Raw genomic sequence first — 23,999 nt, 5'->3', positions numbered from 1 at the left:
AATGTTATAGCTATAACTAACTGCTTACTATGATTCTTTCTGTATTCACAATAAATGTGGCATTTTGTCTTATTCCCTTTAATCAGATCCTGCTGGTTTTTATTTTATTGGTATAACAATGCAACTGCTGATTTGACACCCCCCAACACACATACACATCCCCCGTCTGAATACAAGTGTATCCAGAAACCAAATTCTGTAAAAGTTCCAATCTCCTTAGCTAAATTTTCACTGTTTTTCACTGCAGTAAACTGTGTAAGAGCCATACTCAAAGTAATAAAATGAAGTGATGGTATGTGGGACCACCATGGGAAGGATGAGTCATCTGGCTTGCAAGTACAAATATAATAAGTTTATGATTGCTGTATTTAATAATCTATTACATATACACATTCCTAGGACTCACCCCCCCCCTTACATGGGTGCCAATATTTATATAATTCCATAAATGTACACAGTATGTTACAAACATAGTATACAGTGTAGCAATATATAGTAGAGCAGTAAAGATGGAATTTTCAGCTATTCCCAGCCTCCTGTACTCCATGAACAAGATTTATTTCCACAAAACTGACAAGCGTTTTAAAAACTGAACAAGAGAACTTAATACATACAGCTATTGGATAATACAAAAAAAAACCTACAGTCCTTCGTATTCTGCAGGTTAGATGAAGGGGTGCACTTGTATCAGAATGAGTAAAGCAAAGAAAGATCAATGCATTTCCTGAGAAGGCAATTTAATTTAGAAACTGAGCCTACAATATGTAAGAATTGTGGCTAAAATACAGAATGTGGGGAACTATTTTTAAGCAGATGAATGGACTAAGTCACTGTCATATCATATTTCCACTAGGATCCAGACAAACTGACAGCTGAACTTCACAAGGCGGCACCTGACAAATGTATACACAATTTAACCAAAAGGTGGTGAACTTATTTTTAAATCCTCAACTAATGCAACTTTAAAGCTTATAAAAGCTTGTATGAGATTTATAACTTCAGGCACCACAGAGAGGAATGAACATTTTGTATGAGTGACATTAATAGCACAATTCCAAGGAAATCCACGGGATGTGTCACGGGCATTTTAAAAATGAATCAGAAAAAAAACAGGTTATAGAATGCCAGATAATAGTCTTAATTTTATGTTAACTAGGGGAGATAAAGAGACACTCATCCTAGGAAGCTTCCTTTACTCTAAAATTATAATTTAAATACAGAGTAAAATATAGCACTCATTCCTACAAGCAATAAGGATGACCAGCTACAGCAGTTAAGGCTTGAGGTGAAGCTATGTCTAAAGTTACAGGCAGTTATTAAAGGATGGATAAAAGGTAGCAGTAGCTACTGGTTTGTCATTTAAAGAATGATTTCAAGCAATTTTCTACTCTCTACTTAACTTCCCATCTAAAGCTGCCACCACCTTAACTGTGCTTCCATTCTCTGCTCAACTGATTTATTGTACTAGTGGTAGATTTCAGTGTGAAAGTTTTAGAGCCAAACCAACTGTTTCGTAAATTTTATATTTTAAACCAACAACAGCTGAGAGATGTATTAAACATTTATTTCAAAACATTCAGGGGCCCCCTAACCCTCTGGTGACAACTGGTTGTCTGAGCATGTTAGAGAGCATAATTTTGCTCTGATTATGGTTTTAAAATACTGGCATATTCTGTAATGAAGAGTCCTCAAGTCAAACCCAGAGGGCAAACCAAGATTACTACTGAACTGTAACTATGCTCCACTACTGAGCTTTTCAAGTAGAAGGCAAAGAGCCACCTGAAATAGATGCAGTTTCCACAAGGAAAGGGTCACTTCTGGCAGAGTGTTCAGAAAAGTGGATTTAATGGTTCTTAAAATACAAAAAGATAGGGTTTATTTTTTTCTATTCTACTGTCTTTCAAAAAATATTTCAGTGAAGTACAAAAGTTGAGCCTTTGGTCCACCCTCCATGACACAGGCATACCGTAACAAACGTCAGTTTTCTTCACATCGACTTGCTGGGGTTTCCCATGTCTCCTCATCTATATAGTGAATCATCTGTGATGCCTGACCTATAGCTGCTTTTTCACTTTGAGCTATAAATAATGCATCTTGTTCTCCTTCTGCTAATTGACGGTCAGAGCTATAAGAAACATTAGATCCATCAGGTCTGTCTGTCAAAAACTCCGCTGCAGCTCTAGAAGCCTGTCCACTGTCAGGTTCAGCGACTGGTTCTGTCTTTAAGTGAAGTCCAAACATGTCATTTCGGGTGACGTATCGAACACACTGCAGAATCACATTCCTTTCGTGTCGTATGTCCTGGGCTAATAACTGGAATGAAAAAGAAAAAAGTGATGCAGGCTTCTGTCTTCTAGCCAGTAACAGATGCAAACTAAACAAGGTATGGTGGCATAGTTCGCTAATTTAGATGTGTTTGCAAAAATATATATATAATAGGTTTGCAAGCAAGACCTGGAAGCAAAGAGGCAGGAGAAACTATCCTGTTAGGTTGAATTCAGGACTTGGAGCCAATCTCAGAGTTACTGCTGATTTATTGTGGGGCACTGGCAAAGTCAGAGACTAATCTGTAAAATGGGATTACTTTCCAGGGATACTGCAAGGCTTGTAAGAGTGATACAATGCTTTGGAAGTTTTAATCAGTATGCAAAACATTATGACCCTGATTCAGTAAGGCACCTTTTTCCCCACTGACTTCAAATTGGATAACTCACATGTTTTAGCACTTTGCTGAATCACGGTGCTATAGTTTTATCACTGCATTAGAGCTGGTTGAATGTGACAAAATCCTTTTGAATAAGCTGTCATTCCCAGTTTACCTACCTGGCAGAAAAATTAGTTAATTTAATCCAAATGCCATGTATTTTTTTTCCATGAAAAAATTAACGACGTTTCTTCATTAGACTGCGAAAGGCATTATTTTCTTTGAACTCCTACTAATGATGCTTAGAGAAAGTTAAACTAGTATTTATACAACAATTGGAAGACTGTAGGACATTTTTGGGGTTGTGAAGGAGTAAATGGACTGCTGAGTAAGATGTGAGTATAAAGTAGGGGGTTAAATCTGTGACTATCTGATCATTTACAAGAGAAGTACTGTAAAAAGTTGCACTCAGCTGAACTTGGCGTGTAAGATCTGATGGGAAGCAATTTTGTGCTATAAATTTATTTCCAACAAAGATGTCTATTTAGCCATTTAAAAGGGTGTTTGCTATCCGGGATAGCTTTTTAAAAGACTTGCAGGCAGTTAGTCCATAAAATGAACTAGTTACACTTTTTGATATTTACCTATACATAAAATTCTTGGTATGACAGAAGGCAGTTCAGCTAGTGAGCTGATTGTAATCATTACACACACACACACGCACACAGACACACACACAGGGTGAAGACAATGTAATAACATCCTTGTTGCTGTAGCTGAGGTAACTGCAGAATTCCCAAGTGGTGGCAGGAAGCAGCAGATGGGACACACAATCATCCTTTAATAAAGTTTGTTAACTCGCATTATATTTAAACCATATGATCAACTAGATGTACAACACCTTTTTATCCTGCTATATATATTGATAGATATTGGAAAAAATATAACGTATGGCTTTTGTTATTCTCAGTCAGTCTGTATGCTACAGATGTATCTAAAGATATATTGTCATATGTGGGACTATGATAAATATCCTCGGAGTACTGAAGCCAATTTATTGAATGCCAACAGAAAGCTCTGCAGCACCACTACAAGATCTGCTTTTAAAAAACCACATCATTTCACACACAGCACATTCTTTCAATAAGCAAATCCCTTGGGAGGGAGGAGGGTGGACAGGTTTTCTAGAGACTTTCTGACTTGGTTTCTCAGAACTTTCACGCCACAGACCACTTCCTACAGTGGCAATCCTCTTCTGGATACCTCCCATCACAAACACCCACACCAATCTACATTTTTCTTGCTACAACCACAGTGATTGTTGTCCTAACAAGTAATGTTAGGACAATATGAAAGTGAGAAGACAAAAATAAATATGCTTTACAATTAAACATCTGTTCCATCCAGCTAAGATCCTCAGCCCACATATTATATCTATGCAGTTTATTCCTTCTTTTTGGCTACAGAACTTGACATTAGTAGCCAGTCCTTTTTTTAGGCACAGTTCTTGCTGTTCTGATCCCCAAGGTGCTTTATAGATTGGTTCCATCCTCAGTATTGCTACACCTCCAATTTCAGTATTGCTTGAAAGGAACCAGGGTTGTTTTTTTTCCAACCTTCCTCTGCAATTTGGGGCAATGATCGCCTGTTATGTCCAGATTATCCTATCTCACTTAATTGATTCCCTGCCATTGCAGAGAGGCCTTGGATATTGGTGGCACCTCAGTCTCTCCTATTTCTCTCTGCCTCTGGCACACAACAATTTAGTACCTGTAATACACGTGAGGACAGACTAGATGACAGAATGATCCCGCCTGGTCTTAAACTCTATGAAATGACAGTTTGATCACAGCTGAAACTGCCAGAGAAATGTAAAGAACAACTGTGCTGGATGAAAGATTTATTTATTTATTTTATTGCTTAAGTTTAGCTGATCAGAATAGCCTCTGCATACCCCCGACTCGTCCTCAGCTAGGAAGAAAAATCACAACATGAAGACTGTCTGCTTTGGTCAAGGAGGCTTCACCTAAGTCTTGAGAACACCAATGATATACAGGCTAGTTTGCGAACCGCTGAAAATTATATTTCTACATAGAAGAGGCCTGTGTATGCAGGAGGGAACCATAGAATCATAGGACTGGAAGGGACCTCGAGGGGTCATCTAGTCCAGTTCCCTGCACTCACAGCAGGACTAGGTATTATCTAGACCATCCCTGACAGGTGTTTGTCTAACCTGCTCTTAAAAATCTCCATTGATGGAGATTTCACAACCTCCCTAGGCAATTTATTCCAGTGCTTAACCACCCTAACAGTTAGGAAGGTTTTCCTAATATCCAAATGGGGAAGAAGGAGAGAAGAGGGTTGGATAGGATACCCGACGTTCCCTGACAACCATTCTAGCTGATTACAGATGTGTGTTGATGGGGCACAAGGCCACCATCCAGCCTGTCTCAGCCAGAAGCCTGGTGATCACCACCTCACTCAATGTAGGGCCTCCCTACAAGAGGGGTAGAGAGAGGGGAGAAGAATGGGATCAGAATAACGACTGGACCACATAAAAGCAAACAGGATTCATAATGTGCATCTTGTTTAGAGCAAATATCTCTAAAAAATATCTTTTTGCTCTCAGTGTAGCTTCCTAACTATATGATTAAGTTTTCAATTCTGGCTCACCAAAGCAAGCCACAATCTGAACAGTACCATGCAGTAATCTGTTTACATATTTGTGCAACATTTTTGCTGCACGGCATGTTCATCAAGCCACTACCTTAAAAGAGCTGCTGCTAATATAGACAGCTTTATACTGTAATATGACTCATATATAGTTAAAGCAAGACCGTTGTGTGGCAGGCAGCCATTATTTAGGAGACAGAGGTCCTTTACCATTTCCAGCAGTGTTGGACGACGTTTGGGCAGTACAGGGAGCGACTTCTTCCTCCGTCTGTCAGAACTTCTGCAGTGCCCTGTGTTTGTATTTGAGCTTGCCAACCTTGCACTTGTAAATTCTGCATGTGCCTTGTGGTTTATATTATTTGGACTTTGAGGGATATTTGAAGCCTGAGGGATATTTCGGAGGATAGTCTGATTTTCCTTAAGAGCTTTTGCTACAATCTTGGCAGGAATTTCTAAAAAAAGAAAGAACAAAATTGTGAGCTCTCAAAGTCCCAAAGGTCTCAATAACAATCACAGATCTCAATACTGACAGCTCACCTAGTTACTGCTACTGGTACTAGCATGCCCTGTTTTAATGATCACAGAGTTCTACAGAGGAGGGAATCTTATCACCATTCCCATAAGAGAAAACAAGCACACAGAAGTTAAGTGACTTGCCCAATATCAGAGAGCCAGCAGAGAGAGTCTGGATCAAAACTCAGGTCTCTGTCTTGCAATCAGTCCCATGCTCTATACATTAGAGCACACTGCTTCTATTTTATAACCCAGTTTGCAGTGAAATACATGGACAATAAGGATGGTGCCATGGTCAGGTGCTAGCCTGTGACTTGCAAGATCCAAATTCAGTTCCCTGCTCTGCCACAGACTCCCTCTAAGACCTTGGGTAAGTCACTCAGTCTCTGCGTCTCAGTTCCCAGTATGTAAAATGGGTGGTAATAGCACTTACTCCCTCGCCGGGGTGAGATGAGGATAACTATGTTGAAGACTGTGAAGTGCTCAGGTATTACTGTAATGGGGACCATGGAAGGAATGAGCTCTGCATTAAATCAGAATGTGCACTCAATCTCCAAGCACTACAAGAATCTCTAATAGTAGCACTCTTATGTGGAAAGTACTAGAAGCTTGGATATTAGCTCAAAGGGTGAGTGACAACATCTTCCTGGCCCTCTTCACCAAACACAATTTTAGGGTAAGGATTTTAAGGCTGTTTTTTCCCCTCACATACATTTCTTCAAAAGTTCTACATCCTATCCAAAAAGAGAATTTATATCCACCTTTATCTCAGAATAAGGTGGTAGGACAGAACACGTAACATGGGGGGGAGGGGGAAGAGGGGGGAAACAAAACAAGAAAAACAACACTGTGAACCTGCCACTCTTTGAGGAAACTCTGGAATGTAGTATAAAAAAAGAATGATCATGAACAGACAGGCTATGAACTAGATAAATCAGAGGTCTGATCTTTTAAGCAATTCTAATGTTCTCACTTGGTGAATCCTGGGTATACAAATGGTACATTGTGCGCTACTATTGCATATAAATAATGAATGATCTCTCCCCCAGGGAGCAACAGTTGCTCTTAGAGTAGCCTGCTGGGGTTTCCCATCCTTTCATTCATCCTATGTTACCTTTTTCATCCTCCATTTGTGTCTGTGTTCGTATGAAGTACACTGAGAGCAGACAGCGCTGCAAGCATAACAGCAGAAAACCTTGCCCCTCGAGATACAAAACATTTGACCTTTAACACACGTATTCCCTCACTGCCTAACAAGCTACAGTGGCAGATCCAAGGCTACTCTCAATTACTCCACCAGCAAACAGAGGTGCCAGGAACCAGGATGTTTTCCTGCTCATGAATACCCTGGAAGTAGAGCCAGTTATTGTTGTGTCTGTGTCTTTGGTTAGATCTAAGAATGTAAGTCTCTGAATATAAAAAGCTGCAAATTTACATATTCATAAATGAGGACAATACTATGGGATGGCAGGAGGGGGACAGAAAGGCAGGAGAGGGCAAGGTGCCTGCACTGCATGCCACCTTCCTTCTCAGATTGATCTTTATACAGAGACAAAATGTCTTTCCTGGTAAACTTTGAATGCTTTCGCTGTTCACAAGAGAGAGGGCAAAAAAAAGCTTGTTAGGCCCCAACTCACCCTCTGGCTCGCTCTCGCTATCTGATGTGCTGCCATAGTTGGCCACCAGTGAACTCAGGGCAGAGGTTACCTGCTTCGGAATGACAGTCACTCCCAACTTTCCATCCTCTGCAGTTGCTCCATCCTTGTCCGACTCTGCAAAGAGAGTACCAAGACCTTTCAATGCTCCTGAATGTTGACAGCCAGCTTTGTCACTAGATCTTCTCCTGGAGAATATGCATCTGATACTGGACAAGGTTATTTAAACACCATTGCTTGATAAAATGCATGCTACTCTCTTTCCATTAACATTCAGGGGCAGGAGTTGTCTAAACACCAATTTATAGCCCTGACAAAGACTGTAGGGGAAAAAACAGATTGATTTCTCTGAACAAGGACTTGGGCTTTTGGCTCCATCTTCATATAGTGAATTTAATCACAGGCTTTGCTATTAATTGAAAATAGAGAGGGAGAAACTTGTTTAGATTTCCTGGATGTAGTTGGGTGATAAATATGTGCAGAAATTAGTCTTTTACAGGGGGAAGAGTTATTTACATTTAAAATTAGAATTTCCAAGGGGAAGAAATTTTGAGATTGTGAAATCACTCTAAGGGACATTCAAGTCAAGTTTATAAGACTATGGCAATGAGATCTCAGAGAACTGAATACTTAAAAATATGTATTTAGCACCATCTGTATGCATGCTGCTTTAGTGAATAAAGAGTTTATAATCCAAATTGTTCACAACAACACAGATCTAAGATACAGGATAAATGGACCAACAACTTATGAATAGCTGCTAGTGGGCAAAAGGGAAAAATCTACTAAAAGCATCCCAAAGTAAACAATTCAAATCACAGATAGATTTAATGGCATGCAAAGCTACATGTACCATGACACCATTTCCTTTTGAGGCATCACAGATATACTCAAATGTGGGCATTTAACCAGAAGGCTAATACAAGTCAGTTCTTTTACATGGAACCTACATGGAAATTTTGGAGAAAAAAAAAACATGCAAAACCCTATTGGTAACGTTATTAGAAAGGTGTCTGTTGAAACTTCTTGTGGAAGCCTGGTTCAATTACAAGAATTAAAGAAACACTACCTGAAATCAGGATTTTGTAAAAATTGTATTGCCTATGAATTAACCCCACATTAAATTATTAAACATGAAAATTTACCAAAAAAAAAAAAAAAAAGTTTGTCACTATTTTTGTTTTACTTTTTACATTTCACTCACCTTAAGACAATGAAGTCAGTTTCACTTTTAGATTCTCGGAACAGAAGAATTTGGTTTCAAACATAAAAGGACTTTCATTTTTTTTTAAAAGCAATATTTGTATGTGGAAACATTTCTATTCCTTTGTTTTTAAATCAAAAGTTTGTTTTTATAACAGTTAATTCTGGACCAAATTTAAGTTAAGTTAACACTGTCCCTTGAATCTATTTATTGCAAGAACACGTAATACTATACACAAACCTCTCCTTGGCAGGGTTTCCAAATGACTGACCAGGAGTAAAAAGTTTCAGGATTCTTCTATCGACATATTATTTTCTTAGCAGGAATTTCCATTCAAAAGGAAGTTCTAATGAAAATCTGGATACAAGGCTCTTCAGTGAAGCTGTCAGCAACAAATCTATGACCTACTAACCTTTGAATTGCTTTGGCTGTAGTGCAAGAAAGTACTAATAATGTTTTAAGTGGCAGATAGAAGAGTTGTCAAGTATGACAGAGCACTTATCAATGTCATCTTCCAAACCAGGTGTGAAGTCTTTGAAAAGACAAGTTCTTTTCAAGTCGCCGGCTCTCCTAAAAAGCTGTTACCTACATAACATTAATTCCCCCTAAAGTAAAAGATTTTTCCAACCTCTTTCCCTCATCTTACCAGCATCACTATTTGCCAGAATGCCAAGTGGATCCACATCCTTCATACAGGTCTGTGCATCTGAAACAGATTGTTTGTCAGGTTCCTTAACAAATGTACGATTTTCTGCTCCACTAGCTGCATTTTGAGCTTTCAGCAGAGATGCATCATCTCCATCACCTTTCTTAAACTTCTTCCAGAACTGACGCTTCTGCTTCTTCTTCTGTCTTCCTTGCCACCCAGGAGTCTCTTCACCTTGTGGAGCTTTCCACATTCCCTTCATTTTGCTAGAAGAAAGAAAATGTAAAATTCTTATACAAACACCACCACACAAAGTAAATGAAACTAATCAAGGTAAACCCCCCGCCCCCAAATAAATTTTAAAAACCCTGTGTCCTATAGCAGCTAAGAGATTAGAGGAATATTTATCCTTCAATACAACATTTTTCAGCTCTCCCGTCTTACGTTGCTCTGCCCTGCTTCAATACTTTAATCCGCCAGTTTCAGCATATTAGTAGCCAAATGCAGTTTACTAGAACACCTATCTACAAGTGCTTTATTTGGTGCTATTAAGTCTCATTCGGCTATTGGCACAATGAACTGAGACATGACAGAAGGAAGACGAAGCTATGCCGGACACAAACATTGGGGGGCAGGGCGGGAGACTACAAAGAAAGCGAGACAGAGAAATGGAGAAACACACACAATCATGGGGGTGGGACAAGGTATGGAGATAACACTTTCTCCCACATTTTGCTTTTATTTAGACTGTAAACTCATTGGGGCAGGAACTGTCTCTTACTGCATGTTTGTACAGTGCCTAGCAGAATAGGGTCATGAACTCAGTTGGAGTGTCTAGGCACTCCTCTAACATAAATAGCAATACTTAACCAATGTTTCACAGGTTAAGGGAGGCTGTGATGCTGGAGGTGCTGTCTTTTGACCAAGATATAAAACCAAGGTCCTGACCACTTGTGGTCACTAAAAACCCAAGGTACTTCTCAAGAACCAGAATTGGATGTCCCAGTCAAATTCCAATTTGGAAACTGCATTCTGCCCTCATCTGCTGGTTCTATTAGCAAATGCATTCTTCACTTCCTGTTCAAAACTATAGCATAACTGTGCAGTATTAACCAGCTGCTACATTCCACCCTGCAGGTAGCTACATTGAAATGACAGGTAAAGTGGTCATCTCTAATCTACTCCATAGGGATGTTGAGAATTAACATCTGTAGAGCACTTCAAGGGGCCAGAATTCAAGGGTGGTATAAAAGTATCAAATGCTTTTGAAAAATCTTACTTAGCTATTTGCCTCAATAGGAAAGCTTCCAGAGAGCAAGCTGAATTCTCTTCTGTCTCACACATCAGTAAATTTGCAAGAATAAGCCCCAGTTCCAGATTGTTATTGTTGACATTCATACCAGAAATTGCAGGTTTTTGGACAACAGATTGAGTTTATAGGGCTAACAGTTAGGAAAGGGGCTTTTTAAGAAAGCCAGGGTTAGAGAGATCACTTACTGAGAACAAAACAGGACACAGTTTCGGTCATTTTTCTGATCACTCTTCTGACCAGGAGAAGTAGGAGATTTAAGTATAATTGCTGAGTGACACCTAAGGGCTGCTGCTGAGTCACAGCTCACTAGTGAAGCCACATGCGGTAAAACAAAAATTATTAAATACCATTGATTTTGTTACTTTGACAAGCCAGACTCACTTTTAACTTCAGTTACTAAACAAATAGGAGAGTCGCTTAATGTCTGTTTTCATGCATTCAGTGCTTTAAATTCACAACTAGTACTGAGAATCAAGCACTTGCTGAAGTGCCCCTGCAATTGCACACTCCTCCCCCCACCCACAAGGAGAATCCCATCTTATTTCTTTAAGAGCAGGGGGCTTTACTATGGGCCAGAAGAGATGAGTAAAGGCAATCTGAGATGCTAGCAGAGATATAAGTGACAGGAGTGGCTTCTGAAGCTTTGTCTGCATTAAGAATATTTGCAACAGTGGACATTACAATTAGGTTACATTGGTATAAGTCCACTTTGCATTTGTGCAGCCCATCTATATGAGGGGTTTGCACAGGCACAACCAAATCAATGTAGTAACATTGGTGCAAGATTTTTTAGTGTAGACAACTTCAAGGCCCAAGCCCACTTTCCCACAGCAGAAAGAAAGGTCTACAAAGAGGCAGGAAAAAGTCTGACATAAGCTGGGAACGTTCTTGCTGCCCCCACTCTGATCCTCTGGTCCACTAAGCCAGACCCTGGAGGTTTGGGAGATTATATTGCCTTTAAAAACCCCCTCCTTATAGCAGTATTCAAGTAAACTCACTGATGAAGCTCGACATGAGGCAGACAGTAGCAAAAAGGTGGGGAGGAAAAGAGCAGAGGCCACACATGTGGAGGTATGGAGGGGGGAAAGTATATCAGAGTACATGAGGGGAGTGAACAAATAAAATCCAAGAGGAACAAAGAAGAGCCCCAGAGGAGAAATCAAGATGAGGCATGATGAAAGAGATGAAAATAGAGTATTGAAGGTACTTTCAGCTACCAAAGCAGTTTACAGAGATAATTAGATAGCTTAGAAACTCAGATAGATCATTCCTTCTTAAGTTTGTTATTATTACTCTGACCCCACCATTTGAAAAAATGAAGGCGGGGGGAGGAGGAGAGAGAAATACAATCTATAATCATAAACCAAGTCACGTTTTTTTTCCTTCTCTCTCTTTCAAGGGGGAGAGTGAATTAGACCAGTCAGACTCAGGCAGGAGGAAAAGTCACACAATGTAACTTCTCTTTCAAAGACTCAGCGTCTATTACTTTAGCCTAATGGCTATTCTGCAACTTGGTTTTCTTAAACAAGCCAGAGAGCAAGCATATCAAAAGTTGCAAACGTAAACATATTGTTTCAACTGGATCAGACTCACTACAGTCCACTGTGGAATACTGTGAACAATGTATTAAACTGATAACATGTTGGTGGATTAAATGAAGGATACAAGTGTACTCCATTTATATACACGTACAGTGAAAGTTACAAGTATTTGCACAAAAGGTAAAAAGAATCAAAGATAATATTTTGGACCAACTACTAGAGAGTGAGAAAACTTACCCAAACTGTGTAGTTGTCAGCACTTCTCCCCTCTCCTCTTTTTCTATCTGTAATGCTTTCTTCTTTTCAATGTTGGCCAACGTAGGAAAGTTTCTAGAGCAAATAAATATAGGTTTGTTTTAAAAATGTTTTACACGCCCCTGGTCTAACCCACATTTGCATAATGAACAGCACAGGAAAGATTTAGTTGCACACACAAAAAATGAAATATTAAAATGAAATTGTTTCCTCCTGAAGCAGGGATTGGTAAGAAAAATACATATACCTCTACCCCTACATATGTGGGTGCAGATGGACCTTGAAGTGCAGAGCTTTTTACACACACACACACCCCGTCTATGACAGCATAGGATTCTGTCCTACAATTTTTTATTTTAAGTGCTTCATGCAATCTAGTTTTAACTGTCTTAAAGATACAATATATGTTTAGCAAGATTTTCACATGGAGGACGAGACTGAGTTTCTGCTTATCAGTCTCATTGACACTGGGTTTTGAGATGAAAAAACCCCACAAAAGTGTATCACCAAAACAGTCTCTGGATGCATATTCAGCCATGACACTTTTAGTATCTAGCTGTCATTGCTCTGTACAGCACTTTGAGACAGCAAAAGGCTATACATAATCATCTAATTCTATTCTTTCTTTAGAAGAGTAATTCAGGTCATTAACATTTTATAAGGCTAGATGGAAGAGTGGATGGAAGATGGATGGTAGATGGAAGAGCCTAGAACAGCTATACATATATATTATCAAAAACAAACAGTCTTCAGACCTAAATATTTAGTCTTGTCACGCTCATCTTCCTTTTATTATATATCAGCAAAAGTTAAGTGCTAAAAAGTCACACTGATGCAAGACAAGCTGAAGGACAAGGATGAAAAAACCCTGCCTTGAACAGGAACTCTGGTATTAGGAGGTTTTCACCGATCATGCTTAGATTCATGTTTTCATAAAGATTCCAAGGCCAAAAGGGACCACTATGATCATCTAGTCTAATTTCCACGATAACACAGGCCAAAGAACTCCTGCAAATAATCCCGCTTTGAACTAGAAAATTTCTTTACAGAAGCATCGAATCTTGATTTAAAAGTTTCCAATAATGGAGAATCCACCAAAACCTTTGGTAACTTCTTCCAATGTTAATTGCCTTCACTTACGTATACCTTATTGTCAATCTGAATTTGTCTACCTTAAACTTCCAGCTATTGGACCTTCTTATACTGTTGCTAGATTGAGGAGCCATTCAAAACACATTCACTGTGCCATTTATTTTATTATGAAGAGAGGATTTAAAAAAAAAAAATCTTTAAAAGTATTGAGTGGTAATAGGATACAAAGCCCATTACCTTCAAAACAGACTAACAAGGCTTACCACTCTGAAACCTGTTACCTTCAGGTCACCAGTTCAAGTGCAGCCTAGATTGCTAGTCACCAGATGTCACAATACGATGGCTAGTCAGTAGCCTATATGCAGAGTAGGCAACATTAATCCAGACCCTAGTGGGAAGGTGCCCACATTTCAAAAACTACAGTCACAATTAGCTTCTTTGTTGGCAGAGAGATCAAGAAATGAAAAAGCATAGATAACTACACGCTTATGGAGACAGTCCTTCCAGGTCAGAGGTGGGGCACATTTCTGGGAAAGCTTAAACTTTTGCACGTTGTACAGATTCTGAGAACTTCAGTGCCCAAGCTTGTCCACAAAGTACTCACACTACAGAAAAATGAATCTTTTAGTTTTTCTGGCAGAGATCTTAAGAACATGAGAATGGCCATACTGAGTCAAACCAATGGTCCATCTAGCTCAACACCATGTCTTCCAAAAGTGGCTGGTGCCAGATGCTTCAGAGAGAGTGAACAGAACAGGACAATTTATTGAGTAATCCATCCCCTATCATCCAGTCACAGCTTCTAGCAGAAGCATGAGGTTGTGTCCCTGACCATCTTGACTAATAGTCACTGATGGACCTATCATCTGTGAATTTACCTAATTCTTTTTTGAACCCAGTTATACTTTTGTCCTTTGCAGCATCCCCAGCAACAAATTCCACAGGTTGACTGTGCACTGGGTGAATAAAAACTTCCTTTTGTTTGTTTTAAACCTGCTGCCTATTCATTTCACTGGGTAATGTCTGGTTCTTGTGTTATGTGATGGGATAAATAACACTTTCCTATTCACTTTCTCCACACCACTCATGATTTTATAGACCTCTATCATATTCCCCCCCCCCCCCCGTCGTCTGTTTTAGCAGCTGAACAGTCCCACTCTTTTCAATCTCTCCTCATATGGAAGCTGTTCCATACCTCTAATCATTTTTGTTGCCCTTCTTTGTATTTTTCCCAATTCTACTATATTGTTTTTTGAGATGAGTAGACCAGAACTGCATTCAGTATTTGAAGTGTGAGCATACCATGGATTTATATAGTGGCATTATGATATTTTCTATCTTATTTTATATCCCTTTCCTAATGGTTCCTAACATTGTTAGCTTTTTTGACTGCTACTTCACATTGAGGAGATGTTTTCAGAGAACTAACCACAATATCTCCAAGATCTCTCTTGAGTGGTAACAGCTAATTTAGACCCCATCATTTTGTATGTATAGTTGGGATTATGTTTTCCAATCAACACTGAATTTCATCTGCCATTTCGCTGCTCCGACACCCAGTTTTGTGAAATCCCTCTAACTCCTTCCAATCAGCTTTGGACTTAACTATCTTGCATAATTTTGTATCGTCTGCAAACTTAGCCACCTCACTGTTTACCCCTTTTTCCAGATCATTTACGAATACGTTGAACAGAACTGATCCCAGTACAGATCCTTGGGGGACCCCGCTATTTACCCCTCTTCACTGTGACCATTTATTCTTACCCTTTGTTTCCTATCTTTTAAACCAGTTAACGATCCACAAGAGGACCTTCCCTCTTATCCCATGACTCCTTACTTTGCTTACGAGCCTTTGGTGTGAAACCTTGTCAAAAACTTTCAGAAAAAGTCCAAGTATGCTATATCCATTGGATCACCCCTTGTCCATAAGTTTATTGACACTCTCAAAAAAAATTCTAATGAATTGATGATTTCCCACTATAAAAGCCGTGTTGACTCTTCACCAACATATTGTGTTCCTCTTTGTGTCTGATAAATGTGTTATTTCCTATAGTTTCACACAATTTGCCTGATACTGAAGGTAGGCTTACCGGCCTGTAATTGCCAGGATTGCCTATGGAGTATTTTAAACAAACCACCTGGCATTACCATAGCTATCCATCAGTCAGCTGGTACAGAGGCTAATTTAAGTGATAGGTTACATATCACACTTAGTCATGCTGCCATTTCATATCTTAGTTCCATCAGAACTCTTGAGTAAATACACTCAGGTCCTGATGACTTATTACTGTTTAATTTATCAATTTGTTCAAAAATCTCTTCTGACAACACCGCAATTTGGGTCAGTTCTTCAGATTTTTCATCTAAAAAGAACCTTGTAAAGAAGCTCAAGTTAAGGAAGACTGCTTCATGTATATGCGTAAATGCCTAAAAATAAGTCCTATCAAAACAAGAAAAAGGTGGTTGGGGGAGACAGGGAGAAACACTCCTCTAAGCTGAGAGAGTATCTGAGAGAGAGAGAGCACTATGGAGGCATCTCTTCTCTTTCCCCAAGCTGAACTTGTTTTTGATTTATAGACTGCAGAAGAGAAGAATGAGGGGGGGATTTGATAGCTGCTTTCAACGACCTGAAAGGGGGTTCCAAAGAGGATGGATCTAGACTGTTCTCAGTGGTAGCAGATGACATAACAAGGAGTAATGATCTCAAGTTGCAGTGGGGGAAGTTTAGGTTGGATATTAGGAAAAACTTTTTCACTAGGAGGGTGATGATGCACTGGAATGGGTTACCTAGGGAGGTGGTAGAATCTCCTTCCTTTGAGGTTTTTAAGGTCAGGCTTGACTAAGCCCTGGCTGGGATGATTTAATTGGGGACTGGTCCTGCGTTGAGCAGGGGTTGGACTAGATGACCTCCTGAGGTCCCTTCCAACCCTGATATTCTATGATTCTATGACTGTTAACATTTCTCAGAGCATATGTCCAAAAATTTAGACAAAAAACAGAACAGTTTTTGCCTCTTTTTCAAAGGTAGTATGACAAGGACATTTTCCTCCCCAACTAATCAACCAGTCAAAGAGACTCAAAAAACAAGGAAGGGCTTTTAAAAGGTCAGGTACAGGCTTTGCCCAACCAGTGGACAAAAAGCAAATTCCAGTATCTAAGCGCCTAAAAATACCCTGTCTATCACTTGGGAAAGAATTGGTCTTGGTAGATTGATTTAAATCAAAGCAATTGAAATCACTGATTTTAATCATTATATAAATCTGCAAGCAGGAAGCCTTGATTTAAATAATTGATTTTACCTATTTTCCTAAAGAAGGCCTGAATCTCATTGGTTGGTAAGCATTAAAACATACTGATTTGCAACTATATATAGCCTTTACACTAAATTGGGTGCTTTTTACTAACAAGGAGGAAACACCATACCTACATACCTTTTTTAAGCAATTATGTATCTTACAGACATTTGTTCAGATTCTTAATTTTTACCTTTTCTATTATGTAGAAAATGGCAAATGATCCATTTCTTACTTCCTATATTAATTTTTTATTTGTAATTTGTGTCAAGCTCTATGTGAATGTAAATTTAAATCCAATTAGAAAACCCCCCCCCACAAAAATAGCATTTTAAAATTGTTTTTCTATTAGTTAAATAAAACTATCTTAAATGTGCTGGATTTATAAGAAAAAAGTTAATGAAAACATGTTTTACATTTAGAAGTAACTGATTTATTAAACAAAATAACTGTAGTTAGTGAATTGAACTATTGTTTCTGGTCACCAGGTCCTTCAAGGTTTCAGAACTAGCAGATCTCAGCCTCTCACACATCATTTTCATTCATAGACTGGAAAAAGGAAACAAGCTTCCCTGCTTTTTCAACTCCCAATTAGTTTCTTAACTTTGAAAGAACTAATAATTAAATTGAACTAGTTGAATAAACTAAAGAAATATTCTCTCCGCACCTGCAGAAGAGACTACTGCTGTCAAAATCTGGTTTAGCCCTTTAACGAACTCTGGGTACTGTTTAGCCAGTGATTTCCATATGTGTGTGTTCAGTGCTTTGGCTTTCTTTAAAACTTTAACAGCAAACACATACTGCTTAATGGTATTTTTTTAATTATTTAAATAAAATTAATAGATTAGTTTAGGCCTTGACCATTTTAAATACTTTGATTTTTTTTTAAAAATAAATCTGTATTTAATTAAAATAAAATCAATTTTAAAAAAATCTTTATTTTTTAGCCATCTTGAGCAATGATCTTAAGTTGCAGTGGAGGTGGTCTAGGTCTAGGTGGGATATTAGGAAACACTATTTCACTAGGAGGGTGGTGATGCACTGGAATGGGTTACCTAGGGAGCGTTGGAATCTCCATCCTTATTTTTAAGGCCCAGCTTGACAAAGCCTTGGCTGGGATGATTTAGTTGGTCCTGCTTTGAGCAGGGAGTTGGACTAGATGACCTCCTGAGATCTCTTCCAACCCTAATCTTCTAAGATTCTAACACCTGCTAGCAGGTTAGCAAGTTGTGGCATGCCGTACACTCCCCGTAACTCAACCTGTTAACACATTAAAAATACTAACTGCCTCATCTTTATTAGTCATGTCTTACCAAACATGGGATAAGAAAACATTTTTTTCTGGTGTGGTTGAACCTACAGAGGAAACAAGACCACTCTAGCAGTAGCGTTTACTTCAGCTAAAAGACCACAGACAAACAAACAATCTTTTGGTCAGCATTCATACTCATTCACGGAGCACCCAAGTGTGCACCACAAAGAAATGTAGAAGACAGTCCCTAACCTGAACAACTAGAAACATGACAAAACTGGATGGGAGAAAAAAATGGAGCAAGGGAAAACAAACAAGATCAGAAGGAGATGGTCAGCTAATGCACATTCTACTATACCTAGGCCTGAAGAGCAACTGAAAGGGAAATGTAAGAATTTCAGATTACTCCAGAGTTGTCTTGCTATAACCGTCATAATATTTCCCCAAAAAGAGATGGCTAGAGAAAGGATATAGTTTGATTCCTTATGGACCAATGGAATGCACAGGTTTCATTATGAAGGAGTACTTCCCATATTATTCTTGAGGGAAATTCAAACAAATAAAAATTCTGCGCATAGCATTTTAAAATTCGGCAAAGTTTATTTGTCAATAAATAAATGTGAAGGCTCCAGCATGGCAGTGGGGAGTCCAAGCCACTGGCTGCCCAGACGTGGAAGATCATCCTGCAGCCCTCACCCCCGGGACAGGGATTCGGCAGAGAGGCTGCACCTGACCCAGCACAAGGGCCAAGCATGACCCAGAAACACCCCAGGGGCCTGCTCCTCTGTGTCAGGTGCACAAGGTGTGGGAAGGCAGGTTCAGCCCAGCAGGATCTAAGTGTAGAGGGGCTTAGTATGGGGAGATCCAGGTGTGGGGTGAAAGGGTTCTGTGTGGGGAAATCTGGGTGCAGGCAACTCAGTGTGGGGGGATCTGGATGCAGAGGGGCTCATTGGGGGTTCTTGGTGAAGGGGCAATGGGGCTCTGCAGGCAGGTGGTTGAAGCTCAGCGGGGGGATCTGGGTGTGGGAGGATGGGGCTCAGTGGTGTGGGGGTCCAGATGTGGCCCAGGTGCAAGGGGGTGAGGCTCAAGGGGCGGGGGGGTTTGATGGGCCTGCTTAATGGGGAAGCCCCACGTGCTGCAAGGGGACGCCGCGTGCCAGGCTCCTGCTTCCCCTCCCCATTCCCTTATCCTATTCTGCCTCCTCCTCATCCCCTCCCCCTTCCTTACCCCACTGTCCCCTGCCCCCTCCCTTTCCCATCCCACCCCCTTTCTTCCCCCCATTTCCTCTGCCCCCCCCACTTCCTCCCCCAAACTAGGTGCACTGGCCTCCTACCCAAAAATTCCCTTTGTTTCCCCTGTATTTTCTACAGGGAAGCAAAGAAATCTGTGGGGGGATATGAATTCTGCACATGTGCAGTGGCACAGAATTCCCCCAGGAGTACCATATAAAGGAAGCAAGATGAGAAAAATGTACTGAGATAGTAAGGAAGGCAAATATATTCATGGTGAATAATTCTTCTTACCCTGCCTCTCTCCCTGCATACAACTGCCAAAACAACAAGTCAAGAGACTTTTCCACACGCTGGAGGGAATGAAATTTACTAGCTTTATCAATAAAGTTGACATCAGAGCCCTCTACTGGCTGCCTGCGTTGTCTGTGAGCACAGAGGCCCCAAAAAGCACCTCACCACACCTGCCTAACTTTAGGTTTCTGAGGCTGAGGAGGTGCTTACCAGGCCCAGAGACTACCCAAACAGCCTCAGGACTTTCAATGGAACAGCAAGTTCAAAGTCCATAGTGACCACCACAATTAAAGTGACATTTCCTAGATTAAAAAAAGTTCTGTTTGGGCAGGCTAAGGAGAGAGAAAAGTATCAGTTGTCCTATTACAGGTGGGTTTGCATCCTTAGTGTAGGTGCAGACTCACTAATAGGTTTTAGTAGGACACACATTCTTGGAAGATGGAGCAACTAATATCAAAAATAAATATTCTGATCCTGCAAAGTAACAATTCATAGTTGAAAAAACCAGCAACAGAAGAGGAATTAAAAAGAGCTCTTAGAGTCTTAGCACAGAAATGAATGCACTGTTATCTATTTATGAGCTCACCAATGATTACCTTAAAAAAAATCCCTCCTGAATAACCACGGGAACTTTCAGAAAGAAGAAAATTGTTTTTCCTAATACCACAATCCCAAACTGCTTAACAGCTCAGATTCTCCCTTTTCATTACAACGCACTGTTTACTGTGACTCAACAGCACATCTTCAGTTCTAAATTGTTACTTTACTAGAGGCCCAATTACTGCTTCACAAAAGCTGCAGTTTTTCAGGGTATTGTAATCGAGCAGCCTCATTTTATAAAAAGAGTATCAGCAGCCACGCACGTAGTCATTTTGTTGCACCTATTTATTATAAATAAGATGCCCACACAGCAAGGAAAGCACTGAAATAAACCACCTAGTGGACATGTTTTAGAACAAGTTCCTAGTTACACAGTCTTATTTCTATTCATTATAGCTCAGCAACGAGCCCATTTCCAAGTATTTTTCTCTGACAATTTTATACAAAGTTTCTGCAGTAACTTATTTGCAATATGACATTAAGAGTATCTGCACACACATACTGAGTAGAAAAATTTGAGTCCTTATACAATTCAGGTATGAAAGATTTCACCAGTAAAAGTTTACTTAGAATTAACTGTAGACACCTTTATAGTTGACTCAGATTCAACAAGGAAAGCATATAGTTTTACTTTATAAAAAATGAATAGTTTTTGCAGGGTACCTACAAATTTGCCAATGCCCTTATTCAATCCAGCTCATACTATTTCCCTCATCTGTTAGTGTCTAGTACAGAATGTTTATACACGCAAAAACCTAGAACTTTTCCAGCGACTAGGCAGCCAGCTAAAACATGCAAATTGAGGGCCATGCAACAGGTGTTTGGCTTTACCTGCATACCCCAACAGAGGGCTGTTTAGAAACACAGAAAGTGCCATACAAGATCAAACCTGAGGTCTATCTAGACCAGTATCCCATCTCCAGTGGCCAGCACCAGATGCTTCAAAGAAAGGTGTAAGCACTAAGCAGTAGACAGAGGTGTGATAATCTGCCCACACCCCCCACCACCACATTAAATCTCATCCTAATCTCTAATAGTAAGAGACTGGTTTAATCTCTAAAACATGAGGCTTAATATCCCTTTCCCAGAATTTATTAATTACTACTTCATTAAAAATCTATTTTAACTTGTTTTTTTGAAAGGTAAAGCACAAAAGAAAAAAAAAAGAACATTAATGCTGCAATAGCACCTATAAACCAACCAGTAAGGGCCCCATTATGCCTAGCATTGTACATAGTGACAGTCACTGTCTCAAATGGTTTATAATCTGAAAGATTGTAACTGTTACACTTCCTTCTCCAACGTCAGAAGCTGGAAAGGAGAAGCCTTCGTTCTGAGGGAATACAATAAAGTAATATCACTGCTATAACTTTTTTTTTTTTTTTTTTTTTTTTTTAAAAACACCGCAGAAGATCTAAGGAAATCACCACCCATTGAGCACACCACTGTAGTCTTCTCCGATAACAGGACAAACTCAGCAGTCACTACTTCAATGTACGAAGACCTTAAAGTTGGTTCTCAGGATGACCAGTTTCAAAACCAAATCTAAGGTGCAGACTAGTAAAATTCTACTGTATTATTTAGAAACATTAAATATTTACTTGGGCATTCTGTTAGTCATGCTTCAGTCATCAGCAAGATAGAACCTTGTAAGTTAACTTCCTGTTCTTTTACTGAAAATTAAACACAGTCTTTAATTTCTGATGTAGAGGTACTTAGTCTGATGTACAAAATGCAATCTCCTATGCTACAAAGTATTTTGTAATGAAATCCTCAACAAAAAACAAAAAAAACCAAACTGCATTTTTAAGTGTAGGCCAAACAGTAGCCATGTCTTCACATATGAACAGCTTAAATCCCATTACATAAATGAATGTTTTGACGTACTTCTTGCCATGGGTGTTAACACTTCGTGTTTTGCTATCTGACATTCCCAAGGGCAACAGTACAGAAGATGAAGTATAACTACAAACAAAATGGGAGTCTTGCTGTACAAGCAAACAGAACTGACATCAGCACAAGTTGAAAATTTGCCCACAAATATTCCCCCAAAAGGAGACTTTTTGAATCAAAGTGATGAAAGGAGTTGCATGTGAAAAACCCACTATTAATTTTCAACTATCCTAAAATACTAGATTTTATTTGGAGCTATCCTAGTGCCACAGAAATTAGTCATGGGGTACAAATATCATAGGTTAGATTTAAAGATATTTTTATTTAATGAACTCTGCAACACTTATTGCATTATTAACAATGGGGGAGGGACAGGTTCTAGAAGCTTTGCTGAAAAAGAAAGCCAGTTTGCTATAACACCAAATTCCAGGTAACATGGAAGTAGGCCAAGAAATCCTTTGGAATTGCTTTAGGATAAAGAGGAAGCTTTGGTACCTACAACAGCTAATAGTCATTAAAGTTATCAGACAAAAGTTAAGCTTGTTTTTTCCCCATTAACTGTTACTCCTGGGGGAATTCTGCACATGGGAATTCTGTGGACGTGCAGAATTAATCCGTCTCGCATAATATCGTATTTTCACTCTCAAAACACATTTTGCCAAGCAGTGCTGCAGTTCCGCCTTTTGCCCACCAGAGGCCTCTGTGGCGCCAGAACAGCCAGATGCATTCATGCCCGCTGTTCTAGCACTACAGTGGCCTCTGGGGAGCAAAAGAACTGCAGCAATTAGGCAAAATGTTTTTAATGTGGGGAAAATACACAATTCTATGCCCAGTGCTGCAGAATTCCCTCAGGAGAAGAGTTCATCACAGCATCCTGCCTGCTGAACCAGGTTAGGACAGGGCTGGGCACACAGAGCTGCTCTGGGGGTCACAGACTGGGATTCAGAATGGCTATTGCAGGGGGACAGACTGGAGCAAGGGCTCAGGAGCTAGTGGGTTGACAGCGCTAAGCCTGGGGCTGCAGAAACCCATGGGGATGAGGGGACGGGGCAGATGTGCCTGACCGAATGGTAGAGGCTTGGGGTCAGCCAGGGTCTGCATGGAGGAGGCTTCCCAACACATTAACAATCCTCCCCCGCCTCCCAACGAAAACTTCCCAGCCAATACCCTCCAGGTTCACTCCTAGGCTCCTTCCCTCTCCCTCAGCTCCTCCGTTACCCCTGACTCCGCCAAGCCTTTGCACTGCTTCTGACAAGGTGCAGGAAATACAGTTCTGTATTGTACTTTAAATGAATTACACAAAGTTCTGTATTAATATGCCTCGTAATGAATCTGTCAAAAAAAAAAAAATTACCAGAATTTTTTTTTTGGTCTGTATTGCTACAGACATACTTGCTGACAGATATTTTGAAATAAAGTACCAAAATAATTGTAACTGGCATAATTATATTGTGTTATTTTGACAAATAAAATATGCATAATTTTACAGAATTTTCAAATATTATGTGCAGAATTTTTAATTTTTTTGGCGCAGAATTCCCCAGGAGTAAACTGTGGCAGAACAAACACAGGAATACAATACATGGCTTGGAGTCAACACAATTGGTCTCTATTTTAAACCACAATCTTCAGATTGCCATTAATTAAAAAAAATGAACTGGTAATAGAAAAATCAAATTGACGGTCTAGTGTTGTTGATGTAGCAGAACGTTTCCACAGTTTGTGCTAAAAATCATTGTGGAAAATTTTACTCTGGAGTGGTGATTTGCTTTTTTCCAGAACTCTATTAGCACTTCACCACAAGAGGACTCTTAAGACAAAAACATGTATTTCCGGGGGGGGGCATCCCGAGCCTGAGAAGGACCTAGAATTTACCAGCGTACATTGCCAAAGAACCACAGTA

General features: G+C 39.7%; 1 protein-coding gene across 2 annotated transcripts in view; it reads right to left on the bottom strand.

The window, feature by feature from the left end:
* Positions 1–337: 337 nt before the first annotated feature.
* NUFIP1 (nuclear FMR1 interacting protein 1) overlaps positions 338–23,999 on the bottom strand; it is a 31,372-nt gene continuing 7,710 nt past the window's right edge. The window contains exons 6-11 of one of the 2 annotated variants that reach the window (XM_038400115.2): positions 12,426–12,518; positions 9,495–9,601; positions 9,336–9,395; positions 7,468–7,602; positions 5,528–5,769; positions 338–2,313 (exon numbers count right to left, since the gene is read on the bottom strand). In XM_038400115.2, coding sequence (XP_038256043.1) covers positions 1,978–2,313; positions 5,528–5,769; positions 7,468–7,602; positions 9,336–9,395; positions 9,495–9,601; positions 12,426–12,518 — 973 coding nt within the window. In that variant the 3' untranslated portion in view covers positions 338–1,977. Of the gene's footprint in view, positions 2,314–5,527; positions 5,770–7,467; positions 7,603–9,335; positions 9,602–12,425; positions 12,519–23,999 lie in introns of both variants that reach the window. The other variant, XM_038400106.2, reaches the window with a different exon arrangement.

This window comes from Dermochelys coriacea, chromosome 1, assembly GCF_009764565.3.
Source record: "Dermochelys coriacea isolate rDerCor1 chromosome 1, rDerCor1.pri.v4, whole genome shotgun sequence".
Classification (NCBI taxonomy): domain Eukaryota; kingdom Metazoa; phylum Chordata; order Testudines; family Dermochelyidae; genus Dermochelys; species Dermochelys coriacea.
This window is presented reverse-complemented; position numbering and strand designations above follow the sequence as displayed.